This window comes from Centroberyx gerrardi, chromosome 20, assembly GCF_048128805.1.
Source record: "Centroberyx gerrardi isolate f3 chromosome 20, fCenGer3.hap1.cur.20231027, whole genome shotgun sequence".
Classification (NCBI taxonomy): Eukaryota; Metazoa; Chordata; class Actinopteri; order Beryciformes; family Berycidae; genus Centroberyx; species Centroberyx gerrardi.
The window spans coordinates 21033453-21055717 of NC_136016.1; the positions used below are offsets into that span (position 1 = coordinate 21033453).

Below are 22265 nucleotides of genomic sequence, written 5' to 3' on the forward strand. Positions count from 1 at the left end.
AATCGGACAGGAAGAACTGGAAACGCTGCATGAGACGCACACCGACTGACGCACAGGCATCGACAAATAATACAAGATAGAAGCAGTTAGAGTTAAAAAAATCTTTCTTTTTTTATTACAAAGGCAAGATTTGAGGGGGGAAGGCAAAAAAATCAACAAGTGTCATTCTCGGTTACAGCATTATTCTGAACATGTGCATATATTCTCATCTATTCCAGTACATTAAGACTTTTTATAATCTTGTCACCCACATTAACCAGTTTGAGAGCTTGTTTTAGACAGACTGATACCTCCTCACTGACACCGAAAGCATTTACAAAAAAACCCCAACTTATTTACATTCATTTATTATTGATAGAACTGGTTACCATGGCACCCTAACTGCTAAACCATGCTTAGGGTGTATGGTTCAGGGCCGAATGCATCAAGCAGAGCAGGAAACTTTTTTTTTTTGTGGCTGGTACATCCCAAATTTCATCGGCCATGTTGACCATTTCACCAGCCAGCTAAGGAAGGAATATTGATATTTAAAAGACAAACAAGACCTCCAAATGATGGTTAGTTACCTGCCACAGTAGCTGGTAAACATACATCAACTATATCCAAAATTTACCAGCACCTGGCTAGTGGAAGGTGTCTGCAGGTAATTTCCAAACCTGAATCAAGTCTTAGGATAAACAGTGCGGATCTGAAACCAGTTTGCCCGTTGAACAAGTCAAAGCGAGGCTCGTATCTCCTCTCCTCCTCTCCTCACTTGGCCAGCTGGGCGATCAGAGCGTCTATCAGTTCCTGTTTCTTGGTCCCGGTGGTCCGAACCCCAAACTGCTTACAGGCCTCCTTCAGCACCGGCACCGTCAGCTTTCCCAGGGTGCCGTTCTGCACGTGGGCCCTCAGCTCGTCTTCTTGCAGCTCCACTTTGGGTTTCTTCTCGGCTCCGCCTCCGGCATCGGCTGAAAGTTCATTAGGTGGAGAAAAACGCAGTCAAAATAGGATTCTAAGTTGAAAACCCACTTTTGGGCTGGAAAGTGAGTTTTGAACACCAGAAATCTCAGTACCTGTCCAAGTAAACGCTGAGTCATTAGTATTGATTAACAATCTTATCAACCTCACAGATATACTATGTCATTTTGTGCTATGAGGCAGGAAAAATCGGACTTATTGCACCTTAGATAAAAACAAAAACGACTGCGGTCAATTGAAAAAAGTGACTTTGCTCCCGGCTCTGACCTGTTTTGCGTTTGGCGGCTGGTTTGGCCTCTGGGTTGTAGCCGGCGGGGTAGACCAGGTCTTTAAACTCCTGGACCAGCGGACCCAGACGCTGGTCCATCTGATGAACCTTCGGCACTGAGACAGAGGAAGAAGAGGGAGAGGACAGAGACCGTGAGAGAGAGAGAAACAGGCAGCTGTGTACCAGCCACAGGTGAAACTCCAAGTCTTTTGAATGTGTGTTTGTTTGCTTCTTACTAATTAAGTCCTCGATGGACTCTGGAGCCATCATGTCCAGAGCCAAGGCCTCCAGGTTCCTGTAGTGCTGCTGGATGACTGGGTTCTCGAAAGCATCACTCCTGCAACCACACACACATAAAGGCTCCGTTCACACTGCAGTTCATATCTCAGTTTTGTTTTTGGATGACTGTTCATATCTATTCTAGGATGCAACTCATCTCCGATACCAATATGAACTGACAGCCATGCTGAAAAGACACATAAGCAGAGTAACAATAACAAAAGTGAAAAATGTTTTTCCTCCTTAACGCTTGTTTTCAACTACGGCCACAACTAACAATTACTGTTATTAGCGATTATCAATATATTTTTTCAACGAATCGATTAATCATTCATAAAATGTCAAAAATAATGACAAATGCCCATCACAAGTTACCAGAGCCTTATTTAGTCTGACCAGCAGCCAAAAAAACCCAAGTATTAATTTTATGATATGAAATGGAGAAAAGCAGCAAATGTTTGGTATTTTTACTTGATAAATGACTAAAACGATTTAGCGTCTATAAAAAAAGGCTATCAAACAGCTTTCCTTCTACGAATATACTGCAGCCTCTTGCATTTTAGAAATTCCAATAGTTGATATTGTGATTTTGATATTTTATTGATTACCTGTATTTGAAGCGCAGCTTGGAGACGATCTCCTTCATCTTGTCCACCTGCATGTCGGAGGCTGTGGGACACTGGGGGACGTCCAGCCTCCGGATGTCGTCGGCGAACGGCAGGAAGATCACATTGAAACCTGGTGCAGGAAAGTGTTCAGAAGTCAACAGGGAAAGAGTGATACACACATCCAATTCTGTCACTGGTACTGGACAATAATTAAGATAAATCCATATAGAAATAGGTCCACATATTCAAACATGCGTGCAGTAAAAAGATGGACTTCTACAATGTCTTCCCATCCCAGTGTTGTACCTGGTGGTGTGACCTGGTTTTGCCCCTGGTCCGCCTCCTCCCTCTGGGGCACCAGGGCTACGAATCGAGGCGGGTAGTTTCGGCGAGGGACGTAGCGACACACGGCGAAAACGTTCTTCTCACTGCACTTCCTCAACAGGGCGGTGAACACACACGCACTGCCTGGGGCGGGGGGAGGGGGGGGGACACAGGATATAAAGCTCAGTGGGTAGAGCATGGCGCTAACACAGCCAGGGTTAAGGGTTCAATTCCTTGTGTTGCTCAATAGGTAGAGCAAGGCACTAATCCTGCCAGGATTAAGGGTTCAATTCCCACTGGGACAACCCATGCTAAAAATGTACAAGAATACAAGAAAAATAGCCTGTAAAACCTGCAATGAAATTTGAGGTTGTTTTTTTTTTTTTATATTCAGGTGATTGTTTTGTATTGTTGAGTTTCCCTGCCACTGAATAGGTGTGCTGGAGAGTTTTAGTGTCCCATGACGGTCTAAATGCTGTTTCAGAGGCTTTTACACCCCGGCAACAATAAAAATCTGGAGGCAAACACTAAACACTTGCCATTTTTGGCATGAAGAAGATCAAATATAAAGACAAAATATTGGCCATTGGCGACTTTAGTCTTAAGTTTATTGGCCTTCAAAATCCATATCAGTCAAACCAGAGTGGACTCACCACTTTAAAAAACTTTCAAAAAATAATGGTCATGTGAGGCGTGATGGGTGGGAAAATGACATGCTGATACTTGCAATTGGCTCAATTATAATGAAATTAAAGATGCAGCTTGATTTATAAATCAGAAGAATAACTTTTCAGGAGGCTTAAACACCTTTCCCTCCCTTTTCAACAAGTTCAACCTCTTGCAATTTTGAAATATCAGTAGTCAATACTGTGATTTTATTATTTTTTAAACTGCTTGTGCAGCTTTAAATCACACACGCTCCTACCTGTCACCTGGTCTTCCTCAGGATAGACGAAGACGGAGGGACGGATGTGATGATGCAGTTTGAGTTTCTCCATCGGTTTGAATCCAATCAGAAAGATTCCAGGATCCTCAAACTTCTTGATGGCATCCACCTCGTCCCTCTCCATCACTATCTGTCTCTTACCATAAACCTACAGCAAACAGGCACAGGGTGCAGAAAGCATTGCGTTGTAATGGTGACAGAGTACCAGCAATATGAATATCACTAATGAGCCTCTATGCTATATACTGTATATCGAAGTGGGAAATTAACACCAACCACCAAATGCTGGTGCAATTTTTGCTGTGGCTACATTTGTCTACCAAACAAGTCATTCTGGTTGGTGACTAACATCATTAGAGGACCTGTTTTATTATAATAAATAAATATGGTTTGTAAAATAGTGAAGGTTGTGGCTGTAGACAAGTTGGCTTCCTTCTCTTGAGCCAGTTTGTTTTAACTAATACATTTTTGTTCTCAGTACTGCAAGTGTTGCTGGAATTTACTTTTTTCCAATGTTAACCTGCCCATGCCATCCATCTTGCTAGTGGGTCAAGTGCTTTTTCATCTTGTGCCATAGACACAAATGAAACATGACTAAAGGAGTATATTTATAAATTTGGCACTTAGCGGGTGGTAATTTCTAGGGCAGGCCCCAACTATTTGTTAAGCTGACATTCAAACCAAAATTTAGGATTTGAATATTTCACCAAGGAGGATGTATGGGAATTCTTTGTAAGCTCCAATATCTCCTACTTGGTGTCATGAATGGCATGATGGCAGCAAATTGAAGCAAATCCACCAATGTTGGCAGTCCGAGGTAATTGAAATAAAAATAATTACTTATTTACAGACTGATAGAAAATGACGTGAAAGCAGCTACAGTAGCTAGTCCTTAGGGAAGCAAAGTCTTCAAGGCTTTTTCTACAAAGCAGAATAGTGCGAGTATCCTTACCTGGGCTTTCTTGATCTCGCTGGGCAGCAGCAGGCTGCCGGTCTGAGTGTGGAAGGTGCGAGTCTTGCTGCGGACCGGCTCGTTGGTTTCCCTGTACAGCCGGACGGCAGATGGTTTCCGGGCCGTCACCGCGTTCCCATAAATTCCCACCGCCACTTTCATCCCCTCGCCCAGACACAGAGACACCCTGGGAGGAGGGGAGAGGGGGAAGGATGGTTGGAAGGAAGGGGAAAGGAGAGGAGGAGGGGTCAAGTGAATGGAAAGAAGGTAAAGAGAAAGGAAGGGAGCTGACTGAACATCTACCACAGTGTGAACTCTGGAATCCTTGAAAAGCACAAGAAACCAAAATAACTTTTCTGTGTCTGAAGAATGAAATGTGTGACTCTCATCTCTACCTAGACATGGCTCTCTTCTTCTGCTCCTTGGCCCTGACCCTCTTCTGGAGGTCCTCCAGTTTCCCACAAGGCTCCAGCTGCAGCCCCAGCTCCGTCTCGTCCTCCGGTGGACTGACGGCGTCGCAGAAGAAGAGCGAGACGTCGAAGCCGCCTGGTTTCATCATGTGCATCAAATCGATGACCACGCCTACGAGAGAAGGGACTGGTCAAACATTGCTTCAGGCTAAATATTTCATATTATCATTTAAAGCTGCAATAGGTAAAAATTCACCTGTACTGTCAGTCTAAATCATAAAGTGGGGCTGCAACAGAGAAAAGCGTCCCATTCCCACTAAATCAGACCTTGTAGATTCGCCCTATTTGCCCAAATTAAATTCTGGAGTTGAGTCCCGACACTGGAGGGAAATCTTCTCCACCCACAGGAGGTGATGCATTGAAACTTTAGAGCAAAATCCAAACTGTCTCCTAAACAGCAGCAGAGAAAGCTGGACTCGCCAACGTTAGATCTTTTCCTCTCTCATCTCCTTGGTTTCCTTTGGTATAAAGCATCACAGACCGGCCGGTTGGTAAATATGAGTGTGCCGTGTGACTTTCCTGCCATCACTGCACAGGATTTCTGGGTACTGAAGTTACATTTTTCAAAGAGTTACCTCCTGCTGGCATTTGGAGCTGCCAAAACGCAAAGTCGCCTAGTGAAACCTTAATTCACAATCCTCCTCCTAGACCAAGAAGGGATATTAGAGGCATCATGAGAGCCAAGCTGCCTTCAAACCCACCCGTCTCTTTGAGGTCTCCGGCCTTGGTGCGCGCCTGCCGGTCCTTTGCGCTGTCGCCCTCGTGTGGCTGGTCCCTGCAGGTGAAGATCATGAGGCGCTTGTGTGACAGGCGTAGCTTGATGTCGCTGTAGAGGTTGGAGCAGCACCACAGCGCATCGCCCAGCGACGTCTCCCCGCTGCCCATGGTCTCTGCTGCCAGCTGGGCGCCCTTCGTCCCCCGCAGGGCCTCCACGTCCTGCACCCGCTTTGCACCTGGGGGCAAAGGAGGGGAAAGATGGAGGGATGGAAGAAGGGAGACAAAAAGATGGAAGAGAGTTATATTAGGTCATAAAAACCTTATTCAGGAGGAAAGAAACAACAAATCATAGTATGATCTAGGGGTTCTCAAACATTTTCATGTCACCAACCCTGAAATAGACACACATTAGGCCACGGACCCCCATGTGGTAAGATTTTGTCCCAGTGACCCATATGGGAAGCACTGAATTGTATATCTGTCTACACTGTACATGGAGAGATAACAGTGGTGAGAGTGAAACTTATCATTAGAATAGTCATTTTCATACAATCTCCAATTGGGATAATTTACAGTGAATTAAATGATAGTGAATTTAGACTATTCTGTATTTTGCGGGCCACCTGAAACCCCTTAAGGACCCCTGGAGGTCGTCGGACCCCATTTTGAGAACCTGCAGAGTCGTACCAGGCTCATCGAGGTCGTGGTAGACGTAGACGTGTTTGAAGGAGTTCCTGGGGTTCTTGCTCTGCTCTGTGCCGTAGAAAACCAGAGCCACCAGATCCCTGTGGCTGCTGATGATCTTGCTGGTGTAAACACTGCGTACGCACTGCAAGGAGAGGACAGACAGACATCTACCATCACAAGACTGAATAAATGAAGGACGGTAAATCTGAGTTTAGTAAAAATGGTGAATTAAATAATCATATGATACTGATATAGCTATGCGTGAGCGATTTTTACTTCAGGGTTCCTACACAGATTAAATTTAAAAACTGCATATCTTTTCCTAGACCATAATTCCTTGATTTGGATTGAAGATTTTGGTGTTCAGTTTTACACAGACAGTTGTCTTTTCCCTACTAACTCTGCTGTATCACTGTATGAAGATTATTCTTCACAACGTCAAATATCAGAATATGTGAGATAACAGGGGTCTAAAACCACAGAAAATGTGTAGTAGTATGTATATTAGGACAGAATAACAATATTTTGTCCATACTTTTCCAATTGTTTTCTGTAATTCCCAAATTTCTTGAGACAAAATTCCTTTTCCATAAATTTCCATTTTCTCCACACCTGTACAGGAAGTGGACAGGTACGGAAAACAGAGGACAGGCAGTAAACAACGAAGACAAAGTGAAAGAGAGAACCGGCCATCTTACCTGCATGGTCATGTCAAAGTTTGAAGGCTCTCCATCTTCTCCTTTGATGAACATTTCCTTGGAAGCGTCAACCAAGAAGACCAAACTATCTCTCCCCGTCACCTTGTATTCTCCTGACGAAGAAACAAAGGACAAGAATGAAAACATAATTTGGCGTGCTGTATCACTAAGTGTAGACAGTATGGGCAAACCTAATCCTATGAAATTATTCTGATACCAATATAGAATGATATCTGCTAACATATGCTAAATTGCATGTTAAATAATAATGTGCATCGCATTTAACTGCATGGTAATATATGATAAAACTCTAATTTTCAAATAATATTCCCTAATTTGTTTCAGATCTCATTTTGTGAGATTTGAATTAATCTCACATTAATTCATTGATTTAGACAACAGAATTGTGTATCACAATAACTCAAAATCATACTTCATCACAATATTATTCTATTGAAAGGCGATAGTATTGAATTATTGCTCAGCCCTAAGTAACACCTATAGAGCATATTTACTTCATTAATCTTGATTAGACTACATGCTGCCTGCAATCTGTATAGCAAAGTCTATCACAGTCCAACAATATTTACATTTGGCTGATTAGATGACGTTCTAGCGACTTACAATGCGTGCAACACTAGAATAAGTTTCAAAAATCCTCCATCACCAACATTATAAGCAACCAACAGTAAGGAGGTACAGCATTAGATGTAACAAAATATCCCTGTGAGCCAAGAATGATAAAGTATGACGGTGAAATGCGAGGCATAAAATGAGAGCTAAGGAGAAAAGGTAGAAAGGATTAAATGATCAAAAGGCAGAGTGATTGTTGATAATTGACAGAATCCTCTCAATAGTAAATGCATTATTGGCACATGATTATGCAGTTTCTTCCCACCTCCTGATTCCTCTCCTTCCTCATGCTCTTCATCCTCATCCTCATTCTTGTAGAAGGCCCTCCACTCTGCCATGGTGTTTCCTCTGATGTCATCGATGAAACGAAAGGATTCAACACATTAACAAGGTATAAAATTAGGAAATATAGCTTGCAAACAGTAGAAAAGTAAAACTTTTATTTGAACAGTGTAGTCTAAATTCCCTCGGGGTATCACTCCGTACGTTTGCTGGGTAACTGCAAAGAACAAGAGCTGTGCAGACGGCAAACACAAATCACAAACATGAACTGAAGGTGCAACTTCAGGCGGGCAAAGTTAGCTAACTCAGCTAGCTTGTTATTAGCCGCAGTTAGCTTCTGTATTTGGGTTTGCTTTGTTGACAACCGTATCTCTGTCAAGCACGAAATGTATACGGAGTGAACGCCTGAATAAGGTAAAACAATTAAAAATAATAATAACTGCAGAGATAGTGAGTTATTTTACAGGAGCATAACGTACCGTACTCTGTTGATGTATTATCACAAGTCTGGACTAGTTTGGTTTCAATGACTGGCACGCTGAGCAACACAGTGACGCGAACGCGCATGATTTCTTCTTCTGTGGTAAAAATGCGGCAGTTCGAGAGATCCCGTAACAGCGCATGCTGCCATGGCATGCAATGACTCCCTCTAGTAATGGGCTATGTTTTTGTTGTTTTTGTTGCCAAGAACTATGTAATAGCCTAACGAATTTAAAAAAAGTAGTTTTGATGAAAGCATGACAATGCAAGTGTTGTCATAAAATGGGATGCTAAACGCTTTGCATTTTAAAAGAAACTCTTTCAGTGACATTATTACATAATTTATAGCCTAGACATGGGCTATTGTTATGGTATTTGAACGTTATAGCACAATCCCCGTGAAAAGAATTAGAATAGGGTATATAAACGATTATATATATTATATTATCCTTTTATAAGATTTAGAAGGTATTATATGGCCTTAATATGACAGCAAAACTTTTAACAAATCCTATAACTATTATAGGTAAGCAATATACAACAGAAAACACAGTAGTAATACCACAATAGATTAAAAAATAAAAGTAGCCTTCACTATGAACGCACTAATGAGTACACACACCATAAGTCGCTATAGAAACACTGTAAGAATATTATAATATTTCTCCATCTGCCTCTGACCCATGCTCGTGCAGCCAGCTGCCTGCTCTCAGCTGATTGGCTGGTTTCTGAGCTGTGGCGGAATCCGTACAGTCATGTTTGTATTGTTTTCAGTCATAGTGACACAGCAGCAGCTGACAGCCGGCTAGCTTTAGCTGTCACTACTGGATTTACATTAGCTGCAGCTTCATTCATTGCTTTATTTATATCGTGTTTGTATATTTGTATTTTAACATTATTTGCCTTTTATTTGTTGTTGACGTCAAGTATTGTTTGGCTGATATAGCTTAACTTGATACAATTTGGTAGCTAGCTTGTTAGCTAGCCGGCTAACGGTTGGTGGATTACCAAGAGACTTTGAATTTTGCTGCAGTTGTCATATTAACGCCTCGTTTTGAGGAAAAACCCTCTGAATCATGGATCAAACCAGCCCATCGTACACGGTGAAACTGTACATTTACGACTTGTCAAGAGGCATGGCTCGCCAGCTCAGTCCTCTCATGCTAGGTGAGTTACTAACAAGCTAGCTGCTAGCGGTGGTTGGCCTCGGGCAAGCCGCAGAGAGAGCACCCTGCCCGGGGAGAGGAACCGGGAGAGAGCGGGGATGCTGTTCAGGCTAACAATTGAGCTAATACCTGTCTATTTGCTAACTATATTAACTTAATGCATGAAGTAAGATGCATTAGGCCCTACTCTGACTCAACTCTTGCTTTTATCATCACAGGGAAACAGCTTGATGGGATATGGTGAGTACAGCTACTTTGTCAGGCCTTTTCTGAACAATCCAACTTATTGTGTTGAACTGTTTTCTTTGGCAATGGTTGTATTGGAAAAGGTGTTTTGGTCTCTTACAGGCACACAGCTATTGTGATCCATGGAGAGGAGTTTTTCTATGGAGGAGAGGGCATCGCTAGTTGTCCACCTGTAAGAATCAGCCTCATCCTTTTCTTTAAATGTGGAGCATGTACAGTATGACAGTATGACACTTTTACTGGCATACAGGAAAATACAAATATCTATAAAGAGATGGCGCAAAAAGTGTTAGTCAAAGACTTGAGAAAATGCAGGGAAGGAGGTATCCTCTGAGATGTGTGTGTGTGTGTGTGTGTGTGTGTGTGTGTGTGTCATAGGGTGGCACCCAGCTGGGGCAGCCAAACTCCATAGTGGACCTAGGCAACACTGAGGTGACAGAGGAGATCTTTATGGAGTACCTGTCTTCGCTAGGAGAGTCCACGTACAGGTAAAGGCTAAGTCACACTAGACTATTTCAGTACAGTTGCTGATAGGTCGGCGCAGGTTATCCTGTAGTGTGAACAGGCTCAACACTGCAGACTCTGAGTCTTTCACCCCACAAGATTTTTTCCAACATGTTTGATCTAGTTGGTCCAGTCTGGTTGGACTAGTGTGAAGCGGTCAAGGACTTGCCAAGACTGAAATCTGAGAGTTAAGCAGGCAGCAGCCAATGGGAGTTTAGTTCAAGGAGGAAGAAAAAGAGAATTAACCAGAAGAGACGTCACTTATAATAACAACAGCTCCCACTCACTTACATCAGTAGAGATTCCCAACTCCACTCTTGATAAGTTGCTATACAATTTTTAATATGGAGGAATACATCTCATGTAAAATGGCATAAAATGACAAGATGCCTGTGAATGAAGTTTCACACAAAATTCTTCATCAGTGTTATCTTGTGATGATGTCACTTAAATGCATTTGTAACGTAAATGAAAACTGTAGCTTCTCTCCCATGGAGAAAGAAACAATTGAACACCTATTTTGCAATTGCATTTTTACAGTGAATTATTCTGGTAGTGTGTGATCCCTTGTCTTCATGTGTGTGATGCGTGTCTTTGACCCCTTGCCTTGTTTGAACAGCTTCCCAATCGTTTAGTCTGAACTACCCTTGTTTGAAAAAACAGTCTTGCAGTCTGACAAACGGAGTCATACTTTGTTCCACTTTATCTCCCTGTCGAAATCTTCTCTGTCACTATCTTGTCTTTTCCTGCTACTCACCCGCCCTTCTCCACCCTGTCTCACTTCTCATATTTTCTCTGAATTTCTTTATCTTTTACTTTTTCTCCTCCTCTCTCTGTATTTGCTTTATCTCTCTCTCTCTCTCTCTCTCTTGGTACACAGAAACGATAGGTACCACCTGTTTGAGCACAACTGCAACACCTTCACCAATGAGGTGGCTCAGTTCCTCACAGGCACCAAGATCCCCGCGTACATCACCGACCTTCCGTCTGAAATTCTATCCACGTGAGTCAACTCTGTTCAATAAGCATCATGAGGCCGTTCTTACACTGCCGAAGCTCTTGGTCTCTCTGTCTCATTCTGTCTTTGTGTTTCCCTTTGTCTCTGTCAATACTAGTGTTGCCATGATACCAGAATTGTTACTTCAATACCAATACTAAATTTAAAGGAATAGTTCACCCAAAAATTCAGTCATTATCTACTCACCCCCATGCCAGTAGAAAATCGGGTAAAGTTTGTTAGTCCATACAACAGTCCCGGAGATCCCCGGAAGAAGTACATTGCAGCTTTCTCCAAAACAAATGAAGTTGCTGGAGACCTGTCTTCAGACTTCAAAAAATAACGGAAAATAACCATAAAATGGCTCCATGCAGCTCGTCCAGCATAACCCAAGTCTCCTGAAGCCAAACGATCCCAAAGTGACTTGAAAAGACATTTACACCATTATTTAGCTGAAATCTACTAGCTACTAATCTATGAGCTACTCTAGCTGTTATTTCAAAATACGTCAGGTGTGGCGCACCCCGGCCTCAATAGGTGAGACTAGCTCGAATTACCAGAATCAAGACTTCTGGTTTGGCCGTTTTGCCTTCAAAATAAAAGTGTGAGATTTGAAAATAGGTAGAAATACTGTTTTAAACCAATTACTTTATATTAAATCATAAAATTCAATAAGTGAGCACCCATATTAATGTTTGATGTCCACTTTAGTCTCCGTTCTGTATGTATTCAGCACAGTGTAATACATGCAGCGTTTATACTTAAAAATGACACATTTTATGGCATTTTTCATTATTATTGTGACATCAAACAACAGCTGCCAACAGCTGAATTCAATCTTTCGCAATTGTATTGAAGAAGTATTGAAGTTTTGGTCTCTCTCTCTCTCTCTCTCTCTCTCTCTCTCTCTCTCTCTCTCTCTCTCTCTCTCTCTCTCTCTCTCTCTCTCTCTCTCTCTCTCTCTCTCATTCTCACACATTAAAAGACTCTTCCTCCTCCCATCCTGCTCGATCTGTTTATATTTTTCCCTCGCCCAGACACACATCATTTGTTCAGATCTATTTTGACACTTTCACATGCAGTATAACTGTACTGTCTGCTGTGTTTTCCTCCCCAGGCCGTTTGGCCAGGCTCTCCGTCCCATTCTGGACTCCATCACCATATCTCCTCCTGGAGGCAACAACTTCACCGGACAGAGATAGATGGGACTGCGCGCAATCATATCTTAAAGAAATGCTCTAAGTCTGTTCATTTAAGGGGTGGGATTTGGGGGGTGGGAAATTAACCAGCAGCCACCAGCCAGACCCTGGTAACATCTGTGCATGTGGCTGATAAGTTTGTCTATCCTACCTGACACTTTTGGACATCCCTTTCTGTTCCACAAATCTGAGGTTTGAGGTGTAGCAGCCTCGGTTGCTGATGGACTAAAAAAAAATTAAGCTTCCTGCCCTGGGTGGGATATTTCATCTGCAGCTCTGGGTTTGTGTTCACAAAGTGGGAGTACTGATATTGGAGCAGCGATAATCATCCCTGTTTGTCCATCAGATTTTTTAGTTTTTGTGATCTGAGAGGAAAAACTGTTAGTTTCCAGTATTGGTACTCAGAGAAGCTTTGTGAATCCAGGTCCTAATTCCTTCATTATGGCAGTTTGTTAGGGATTTTAGGGTAACCATGAGATGACTTATCCACAAGTGAAGAACAATGGATTGACATGTGCAGACTCAGACATGAGAGGATCAAAGTGACAGTGTTGTTTCTTTTTTTAGCTGCTTAAAAAAAACTTTTACACACACAGTAAAAGTTACTTTATTTAGTAAAAAAAACGCTGGATTCTTTTTGTCTGAGTTGGTACATGCCGATAACTCGTGCTCGACTTCTGCTTCCAAGACGGAGAGCGAACCAAACCTCTTACCTTACCAGTAATATACCAGCAAAGCCTGACCGATCCTGCGATACCCTGGCCTTAACACAATCTCTTACCGGACCTCAGCCTTGTCTTTCACCCTTTCTGTTATCAAGCGCGTGACGGGTCAGGGCTCCTTGGGACAGAGAGCGAAGCCTCATACCTCTGAGGACGATGATGAGATGCCGCAGAAGTTTTTCTCCCCTCATCGCCTGCATCTCCTCATGGTCGTTCACTCAGGCTCGCTCCAGATCCTGATCATGAAATTTCTGGTATACATCATGCACTTTGGGGCTTGTGAGGTTTGAGCCTCTCTTTCCTATCAGGAATGCTATTTATTATAATTTATCACAGTTTTCCTGCTGTTTGGGCAAAGTTATGCTTGAATCTATATTTTTAACTTTCCATGTTAATGGATTCTATAATGGACCTCTTGGGTATTAATTTTTCCCTCAGCAAATCGCGTTAGCTCTGTTCCTCTCCCAAGGAGCCGAGGATCATCTGAATGTAAACTCGGGGTGTTTTTTTTGACCTTCCGTAGTCCTGGAGCCTGGGGCGGGTGTGGTTCCTACTTAATAGCGTTGAATTATTCTGCTTGGTGTTTTAATCACTCTTTAATCAGTCTTTGTATTGTGTTTTTTTGTGTTCTTTCTCTGTGGTCATTAATACAACTCTGACACTCCAAGGGTAAGGCTAGAGTAGATGAAAATGAAAAGGAAGGAAAGGAGAGACTGGAATTTTAACTAGACGACACTCAGTAAAACTGCTTTACTGGCTCTTGTCTTTGTATTTAAGTGTATCGGGAAAATACAGTTTGACCAAATCCAAGGTGACACTCGTCTCGGTGTACATACACACTCAGGAACACCTGACCACGCAGCACTGGATTGTGCTTTTTAATTAAAATGGTGCACCGAACAACTGCAGTTTTTGTTGCTTCAGCGACAATGTCTAGGAGAATTTGTTCAGTTTTTAAAGAGCGACTGCTACATATCCAGGAATTATGTCTGATAACAGAATATTGTTTGAAGGATTTGTACTGTTTTATAATCATATGGCAAAGCCAGGCATAGTAAATTATATCTATATGAGTTGTTATGCCAACTGCCATTCACTTTCCTCACTTTTTAGTTTTGTGGCCATTAATCCCTTCCTAAGGAAAAAGAAAATAATTTTGTTCATGCCATCAATGTTTCTATTCCCTGTTTATTCTCAGTTTAGGACAAACTTGTTTTTGTGAGTTTACGACTTTAATATTTTTCCTAGGATGTTGTAATTGTGATCATGAATCTAATTTGTATTGTTATTACAATCGCATAATCAAGCTTACTTATACAGTATATTTAACATGTTATTTCACCAAGCTGTGGTATTAAAACATCCTTCCTTATTCCTTCAACATTGTTCTGTACTGAACGCTTACCTGTACGAAAATGAGTTATGACTGTCCCTTACTTTAAAGCCCAGTCCAATTTAAGATATATACAAAAAAAATGCTTCCATGTAATACTGACTGTCCAGTTTTCCTCTGTCTCTGTCTTTCCTCTGTCTTTCTGACATCTGTGGGTTTTTTTATTTTAACTCTGGGAGGGAGAGAGTCAGGATGGTGTTTATTTGTTGCAGTTGTAGTAAACGAACCAAGATCTCAGAACAGAAGCTACCAATGCTTTGAGTTCACGTAATTACAAGTACATCCACAAGGTGGAGCTAGAGCTTCACTACAGTGCTGACTGCCAACTTCATGCCATGGAACATCAAACTCAGTACATGGGCTGGTGGTTACATGTGACTGAAGGGTCACCGGTTCAAATCCCAGCTGGGAAAATGTAGCAAATATAACTACCGTCAAAGTGTCCTCGAGCAAGGCAGTTAAACCCCAACTATTCCAGAGGAGCATGAATGTCTGAATGAAAACACTTCCTGGCTGAAACTGAGAATATGTGCTCAGTAAATCACCCATGGATAGATAAAAGTAAAAATAAACTATCAACATAAAGAGTGAAATGAATACCAGAGAGTTGTGGTTGTTATTATCAGAGATGCATTTAGTTGAATGGAGATTGATGTGTTGCACAAAAAAAGGCTTATTTGGCTTTGCATCTCTGTAATAGCTGTTCAGTCTTCTCAGTCTCTTTTTCCACCTTTCAGTTTTCCTCTCATCACTGAAAACAAGACACACTGCTTATTTTTTTTTAAAAGTTTTTAAGGTTTTGTTACAAGTCATATCAAATAAACTAGATTACATCGCTTTTGCTAATGAAGCCATATTGACTAATTATAATGTTTTGTTGGTGCAAGCAACTTGATCAAACAAAGGATTGCTGACTGCTGTCAAGTTGGCATTTGGTTTGGTCTGCAGGGAGTTAGTCTATATTCGATTTGTTCAGTAATTAGCCGACCCAATTAAGGTGCCTGGCTTTTGGTGGAGCGCTTTGCCCGTCCAACAAACTGTGTTTCCATGTAGAAGGTCCAACACACCCTAGGTTTACAACTCTTTGATACAGAAACCAGTCAAACCAAAAGCCTCACAGTGGTTTTATCATCTTTAATATTTCATCTTCAAAAGTGGCATCAGTTACTAAACAATCCTCAGTAAAGAACATTTCTGGGTATAAATAAATTGCTTAGTTGTAATAAGAAGAACATATTTTTGCTACATATATTACACCAGTATACCCTTGGTTTTACTTGGCTATCGTATTTGTACTCAGGAATTTATACATTTATGACACTTCTGTACTCTAAATCATATTCTGTTGTTTACATAACTCTGTACAACAGATACTGCAAGATACCACAAGGCCATATCCTGCAGTGGTTTACAGTACCAAACTTCCCTTCTTTCACTCGGTACAGAGATCCCATTTCTAGTGCAGATAAACAATAACAGTGCAGTATGATTCCCCAAGCAGCATTGAAATATCACTTTGTGTCTCAAAGGAGAAGTCTGCAGTCTGCACATGGAAGCATTAAATCCAGACTGCAGATCAGGTTTAAACAGAGTGCAGCACACTTGCAAATTTCTTGCTGCAAATCAAATCTGTACCAGTGTACTGGCCGTTGCACAATGTCCCATAATAACAGTCAGTATTGTGTAATTCTAGAAACATATCAATGATTTAATTTGACAAATTGGCTTCTTTTCTATGGTCGTTTCAACACATACTAATTAATCTGTGTCACTGTGTTTTGACACGAATGTATAAACCCACTGGAAACATCTGACATACAGTACTTCTAACTTCCTCTATTGCACATTAGAAAATTGCACAACTTAAATATAGCTCTCTTTATGCCTCATGTTTAGTGTTATTAAAACAATCCACATGAAGTCATTTCTTTTTTCAATTTGACATCAACAGCAAATAAATTATAAATACTCTTAAGATGTCTTGACTCGGTTCATAAAGCCCTTATGCAAACAAAATATATTGGAAATTCCATTAAATAACATATTTACACAAGAATATTAATGAATAAATGTAAACACATGATTTTCAGATTCATTTTTCTCTCTATAAAACCTAATTAGCCATCATCTGTAAGCCATGTGTTCAAAAATAACTAATCATAATGTATACAAGATGTCAAACATTTATCTTAAGTAGAAGAAAAAAACACAGGTGTGTTTCACCCAGGAAGTACAAAGGGACACCGTTGTTTTAGGTGGAAAAAATGCATGATCTCATATCGGGAAAGATATCGGAAGCACTTGTTCAGTTTCTCAACACGAAAACAAGTATTCTGAAACAGCAAAGAACTAGACTTCTATTGCTTAAAACTGTTTGTGTCCCTTTAAACCTTTTCAGCTCACAGCCTCCAACACTAAGAGCAAGCGATGCCTACCCATGATGCCCAGCTGCATGAGTAAACATGGGAAATGCCAAGTTTTACATTATTTCTTTCCCTTTTCAGGCTGATTTGCTTGATTAATGGAAAACGCCAAGAGGCTACAAATACTGATTATTTCACAAAAAAGCCATTCGTCACCAAGATCATAAACATGACACATTTATATATTGGAAATATATATTTTCAGATACCATCTTGTCACCCCATAAAATTTGGTCGCGACCCTCTGGGGTGCTCCGACCCCCAGGTTGAGCAGCAAGTTACTCTTGTGTTCTCTGCTCATATCTGGCCTCAGTGTCTGGCCAATATATTGTGTTGAATGTCGTGTGCTTTTGGTTGTTTTGGCTACCTTTATCATTACTTGTTGAGTCAAGGTCACAGGTCACATCAAGGTCACATCAAGTCACAGGTCTTGGAATTTGTGTTTAACATCTAGGCCGCAACATGGCAGATCGGAGTTTTAGTTATACAAACATTTCTCAGAGGCAGAGCGGCTCTGGAGGAAGAAAGAATCTGATTGGTTGAGTTAAACCTCAGTGGGCGGAGCCAAAGAAGCACAGTTTGTCTGGCTAAGTATCATTAGACTGAAGCCCAGTGTAAAAGACAAGAGGTAAGAGAGGAGGAAGCTAATATTATGAAGCCTAGCGCTCCGATATTAACAGAAAAATGCAATCTAGCCAAACTAAGTTATCTAGGTTAGTTAGCCTAGCTGACCTTCCAAGTTCAAACTAGCTAAACTAGCCTATAGCTAGCTGCTGACCTTACTACATTGTGAATGCCATGGTCATGAATGAATGAAAAAAATAAGTCATTGCCATTTATATTTCCTATTTATATTTTGACTAGAGTTCCTTCTTTGCTGTTCAAGTTTGCCAGTTAGCTAAGTTGTGCTAGCTGTGGTTCTTTGGCTCCGCCCATTGCAGTTTAACTAGATGAACTCATTCCTTCCTCCAGAGCAGTTTGTATCACTAAAACTCCAGTCTGCTACATGACTGATGCTGCATAGGACAGGTTTCCCTCTAGAGGGAGCAACAGAAGGAAATGTGTGTTCAGTGGAAGAGAGACGACCAGTTGGTTCCCAGTCTGCTGAGCCGCCACAGTACGCTCTTGTTCACACTGCGTCTACCAGAGCCGGTCACAACACACTGTATGTAAGAAGAAGAAAGGGAGACAATGTAGTGTGTATGTTTGTGCTTGTTTGTGTGTGTGTGAGATTAGTGAGAGAGAAGAACACCTGCTGGGGTCTCAGCCTGCAGCGCGACGCTCATACAATATCAACCATCAGGATCCGGCTGTGAGGAGACATGTGTGGCGTGTGTGGCTCGGGGATCAAGAAGGCAAATACCACTGGTTGTTTTCAAGTTGCACTCAAGCTAGGAAGCTGGCTGGTGAGCTTATTCTCTGTGGATGGTGTTTGTCTTTGATCCAAACCATAGTGGAAAAGTTAAATTTGTTGTATTTGGTTTGTTCAAGTTCACACTGCCCAATTACAAGCAACAAGGGCTTGTAAACAAAACTCTCACGGACTCACAAGTAGCTCATTTATTGGACAGAGTTTTGGTAGCCTGTCATCCTGCCAGGTCAGAGATTTTGGCAACAGGAGAGTCAAAACAAATCTGATTCCAGTCCCTATAACTTCAGCTAAGCATGATGGACTTGTCTGCGCTTTTTTTTTAATCATAATTTACCTTCCCTGGTGTTCAAACCAGTTAAGAACACATGAAGAGACATCTGAATATGAGCATCAATCCAGACTTCATCTTGTCATGCTAGACCTTCCAAGCATGAATATATAGCTGCTGGCTATTAGATGTCAAAATCTGTCTCCTTATACCCATAAAGCCTTGTGTTTTGGTGTCATTTCCTGTAGTTGGTTTGGATTACCTTCTCACTTCTAGCAAACAGTTCAAACAGCATTGTTCTCACCTGCCTAAACAAACTAAACTAAAGGAAAAAAAAACACTCCAGAGTTTGATTAAACTGCTCTAGACATGCTTGGTGTGAACGTGTCCTGGGTGACGCCTTTCGAACAGAACGTGCCATTTGGTGGATACTTTTATCCACAGCACCTTACCTACCATGGGTATATATATATTTTTTCAGTATCTGTGGCCCCATTGGGAATTGAACCCCTAACCCTGGCAGTGTTCGTACCTTTCTCATACTGCATACAGCATGCTGTCAGTTATATTGTCTGGAGACGCAGTAGTGAACAGGACAGGACAGGGCAAAGAGGAGAGAGGGATGAGACTAACATCAGAAAAGAAACACTATGAGTATCAGAGACATGAGGAAATGAGAACAGGAAAAAACAGAGAGAGAGAGAGAGAGAGAGAGGATAACGTGAGACTGGCGGTCAGGGAGAGGATGGAGGTGACTAATGAACAGAAACCAATTATGGACAGAGAGAGTGATTTGGTAGAAATAAATGAAGAAAAGATGGGAGGGAAATGGAATTCGAAGGAATTAAAGAGTTAAGAGGAAGGGTGTACTAGTAAAATAGTGTGTGAATTAGTCTACAGCAGTAGCCAGTGTACAAGCCCCTCTTTCATGCGTCTATACTGCATTAGCACTGCAGACACTTCATTCTTGAATGTTACACAGTCGAGCCAAATTAGTATATTGTCTCTCAAACAGTCAGTTGGCAGAACATTCCTTGTGACTTCCCCCAGCTGAAAGAAGAGCAAAACTGGATTTATCCAAACAAGTGCAGCAGCAGTTCAGCAAATACGCAGTAAAGAAGTAGGACTTTTCTAATGTCTGCGTCTGCGTCTGGGTTACAGCCGCGCTCACAGCCTTAATCAAGCTTTACTTCCTAGATGTCGACCACATTATTGGCTGAGGCCCCAAATCAAGACGTCGCTCTGACTTAGACGTCTTAACTAGTCTGTTATATAAAAGCCATTATGAAGGCTCTCCAAAAGCCCAGAACAATTGCTATGACTTCTGCAGAGGACAGTCTGAACTTCATTTAAAATAATATAAGCCTTTATATAAGGCAGACGAACTTGAGGAGACGTCTTGTAATTTGGATGATAAATACCTAAAGAAGAGCTTGATTGTTGTTTTGAGGATCACAGCTGCTGTCAGATTCCATACTTCATCTATTTTTAATCTGGCAGGATTTGAGGAAGGTTGAGCTTGTCATCACTTCTCTGCCCAATCAATAAAGATTTGAACTGTTGTCTTTCAGGACAATAGGACGTTTGGGATCTAGTTTGACATTTGAAATGTCAGACGCATTGATTCCCTGAATAACTCTCACAGGAGAGCGATTGCACAGGGATTGTTAAGTGTAAGGGGGGCGGCCAGACAAACGTATGAAGTTCGTGTTTGGATCCGTCTCTCTCTGTTCTTTGATCGATTGGAATGCAAAACGAAGGTGTGGCGTTATTGAAAAAAGAAAAAAAAGCTCAAGCTGCTTGCCATTATCATTCACAGACAAACGAAAACATATCTAGGCTGTGGGTGCATATCATCAATTTACTGAGAAAAGCAAGTGTGGAGTTCCACCACTTCATCCAAGAACTGCAGCTGGACAGTAGATGCTTTTCCATTTTGAAAATCGAGAGAAAAGGCGAGTTCCACCTTCACTGCCTCTGATAGGCTAGTGACCCGTTAACAGATAATTACGTATACTGCGTTTTAAATACGAAAAAATATGGACAACGCCCTATGAATCTGAATCTCTGTCTGGCCGCCCTTTAAGCCAGCACCTTGTGTGTGTGTGTTGCATTGTATTGATTGTGATGACCCATATATTAAAGCTTCACTAGGCAACTTCGCACCAAGAGGTAATTGAAAAATCTGAACTTCAATACCCAGAAATCCTGTGCCGTGAGGTCAGTGGGTGGAGAAGTGTCCGTACCTGACACCAGAATTTAATTTGGACAAATAAAGCAAAGCTACAGTGTCTCAATTAGGATTAGGATGGGACGTTCTTCTCTTTGTATGCCGGTTAGATGGGTGTACTTTTACATAAAAATCTTGCCTAGTGCAGCTTTAAAGTGAGGGCCGGTGTTTGGCCAGTTCTGATTTAGTAACAGTGTTATTTGTTCATTTATTTGTGTTTGACCCACATTGGCTCTTGCTGGTCCTTTTGCTTGACTCTTAATCTAATCGCCACAAAAACACTCTATTCACAGTTTAACCCCATCGAAAGTTTTGCATTATAAAATCCCCTTTCTCTCTTTGATCTTCTATCGCAGAACCTTATGGAAGTCTTTATGGACACGGGTGCAATCATCAGTAGTAGTTCCTAAGGGTCTTGCAGCCGTGAAAAAAAAAACAAAAAAGAAAAAACGTCACCAACAAGTCCGGAGGAACTGTTGCAGTTTGTGTTTCTAGCAGCCGCTCCGCACCCTGTCCTTCGCTGTCCAGGCATCAGGGAGGCGATGCAGAATGTCTCTAAAGCCCCAGGCCTGGAAATGCCTCGGCGAATTGCCCTACACTTGTGCCTGGAGGTTGGAAATTACATACAGGCATCGACTCACATCCACACACACTGAGTCATGACCCAGACGGCCCAGTGGTGAGAGACCCAGATCCACACTGACTCCCTCCCTTTCCTTCCCTTCCCCCCCGAGGAAGGAAAACACGCGGCCATGTGCGTTTGTATTTCTATTTTTCTCTTCTCCCTAACCCCCCCCTCTCCCTCCTCCTTTCTCTCCATCTGTCTCCCCCTCCTCCCCCCCTCTCTTCTCCTCCCTCTTACCCCTCTTTCTCTCCTTTCTAAAGAATCCCTGCCTCTGGCTCTTACACTCCCTCTCTCCCTCTATCTCTCCTCGCTCCCTCTCTCTGCGTTCGGATGGAGGCTGATGGGAGCTGACGTGATGGTGGCATTGTCCCCGCCGACGAGTTAATGTGACCCCGGGGATGCCGTCCCTGTATGTTGGCCTGATGGAGGGTGGGAGAGGCCGAGAGGGGAGAGAGAGAGAGGAGAGGAGAGAAAAGCTGTGGATGGAGGTGGAGAGAGAGAGAGAGAGGGAGAGATGCAGAGCAGGCAGCGGCGCTGAGTCGTTTTTGTAAGAAGGACAAGAGGGAACTTAGTGAACTGCTGTGTGAGTCAAGGAACAGCAAGCTATGTGACCTGAAAATGTCTTAAATTGTATTACTTTTAGTTTATTATTATATCTAAATGTTATGTATAAATGATTTAATGTAGCATCTAGATTATTTATCTAAATTGCATCTAAACGTTAAGACCGTGAAATTAAGTTCGAAACAAAAGCCTTAAAATGGGAGAAATCAATATAATTTACTTTAGCTGGCATGAATAAGGTCTTATTTTACT

The 22265-nt window shown here is 41.8% G+C and overlaps 2 protein-coding genes across 3 annotated transcripts; one reads left to right on the forward strand and one right to left on the reverse strand.

Moving 5' to 3' along the window:
- Positions 1–86: 86 nt before the first annotated feature.
- xrcc6 (X-ray repair complementing defective repair in Chinese hamster cells 6) lies at positions 87–8343 on the reverse strand. Of its 2 annotated transcripts, XR_013507545.1 has the most exons (14): positions 8304–8343; positions 7808–7890; positions 6910–7022; positions 6212–6353; positions 5509–5760; positions 4733–4919; positions 4338–4524; positions 3365–3533; positions 2422–2583; positions 2116–2245; positions 1465–1565; positions 1228–1344; positions 248–950; positions 87–209 (listed from the first exon to the last, which is right to left on the reverse strand). XR_013507545.1 is itself a non-coding variant. In XM_071909752.2 (13 exons), the coding sequence occupies exons 2-13, from the start codon at positions 7878–7880 to the stop codon at positions 751–753; spliced, it is 1833 nt and encodes a 610-aa protein (XP_071765853.2). In that variant the 5' UTR covers positions 7881–7890; positions 8304–8343; the 3' UTR covers positions 87–750. The 2 variants fall into 2 exon arrangements, 1 of the variants encoding a protein (XP_071765853.2); XM_071909752.2 differs by having other exon boundaries at positions 87–950.
- A 755-nt stretch (positions 8344–9098) lies between these two features.
- Positions 9099–12472, forward strand: desi1b (desumoylating isopeptidase 1b). Its single transcript, XM_071909768.1, has 6 exons — positions 9099–9471; positions 9689–9710; positions 9819–9888; positions 10095–10204; positions 11101–11223; positions 12335–12472. The coding sequence occupies exons 1-6, from the start codon at positions 9381–9383 to the stop codon at positions 12417–12419; spliced, it is 501 nt and encodes a 166-aa protein (XP_071765869.1). The 5' UTR covers positions 9099–9380; the 3' UTR covers positions 12420–12472.
- Positions 12473–22265: the final 9793 nt, after the last annotated feature.

Bases quoted from the DNA above. Each gene is read 5' to 3' on its own strand.
- xrcc6 (XM_071909752.2), bottom strand. From the start codon at position 7,880: ATGGCAGAGTGGAGGGCCTTCTACAAGAATGAGGATGAGGATGAAGAG. The intron at 7,023-7,807 runs GTGGGAAGAAAC...TTTCTTCGTCAG, and splicing joins GGAAGGAGAGGAATCAGGAG to GAGAATACAAGGTGACGGGG. The intron at 2,246-2,421 runs GTACAACACTGG...TTCCTGCACCAG, and splicing joins AAACCAGGTCACACCACCAG to GTTTCAATGTGATCTTCCTG.
- desi1b (XM_071909768.1), top strand. From the start codon at position 9,381: ATGGATCAAACCAGCCCATCGTACACGGTGAAACTGTACATTTACGAC. The intron at 9,472-9,688 runs GTGAGTTACTAA...TTATCATCACAG, and splicing joins GCTCAGTCCTCTCATGCTAG to GGAAACAGCTTGATGGGATA. The intron at 9,889-10,094 runs GTAAGAATCAGC...TGTGTGTCATAG, and splicing joins GCATCGCTAGTTGTCCACCT to GGTGGCACCCAGCTGGGGCA.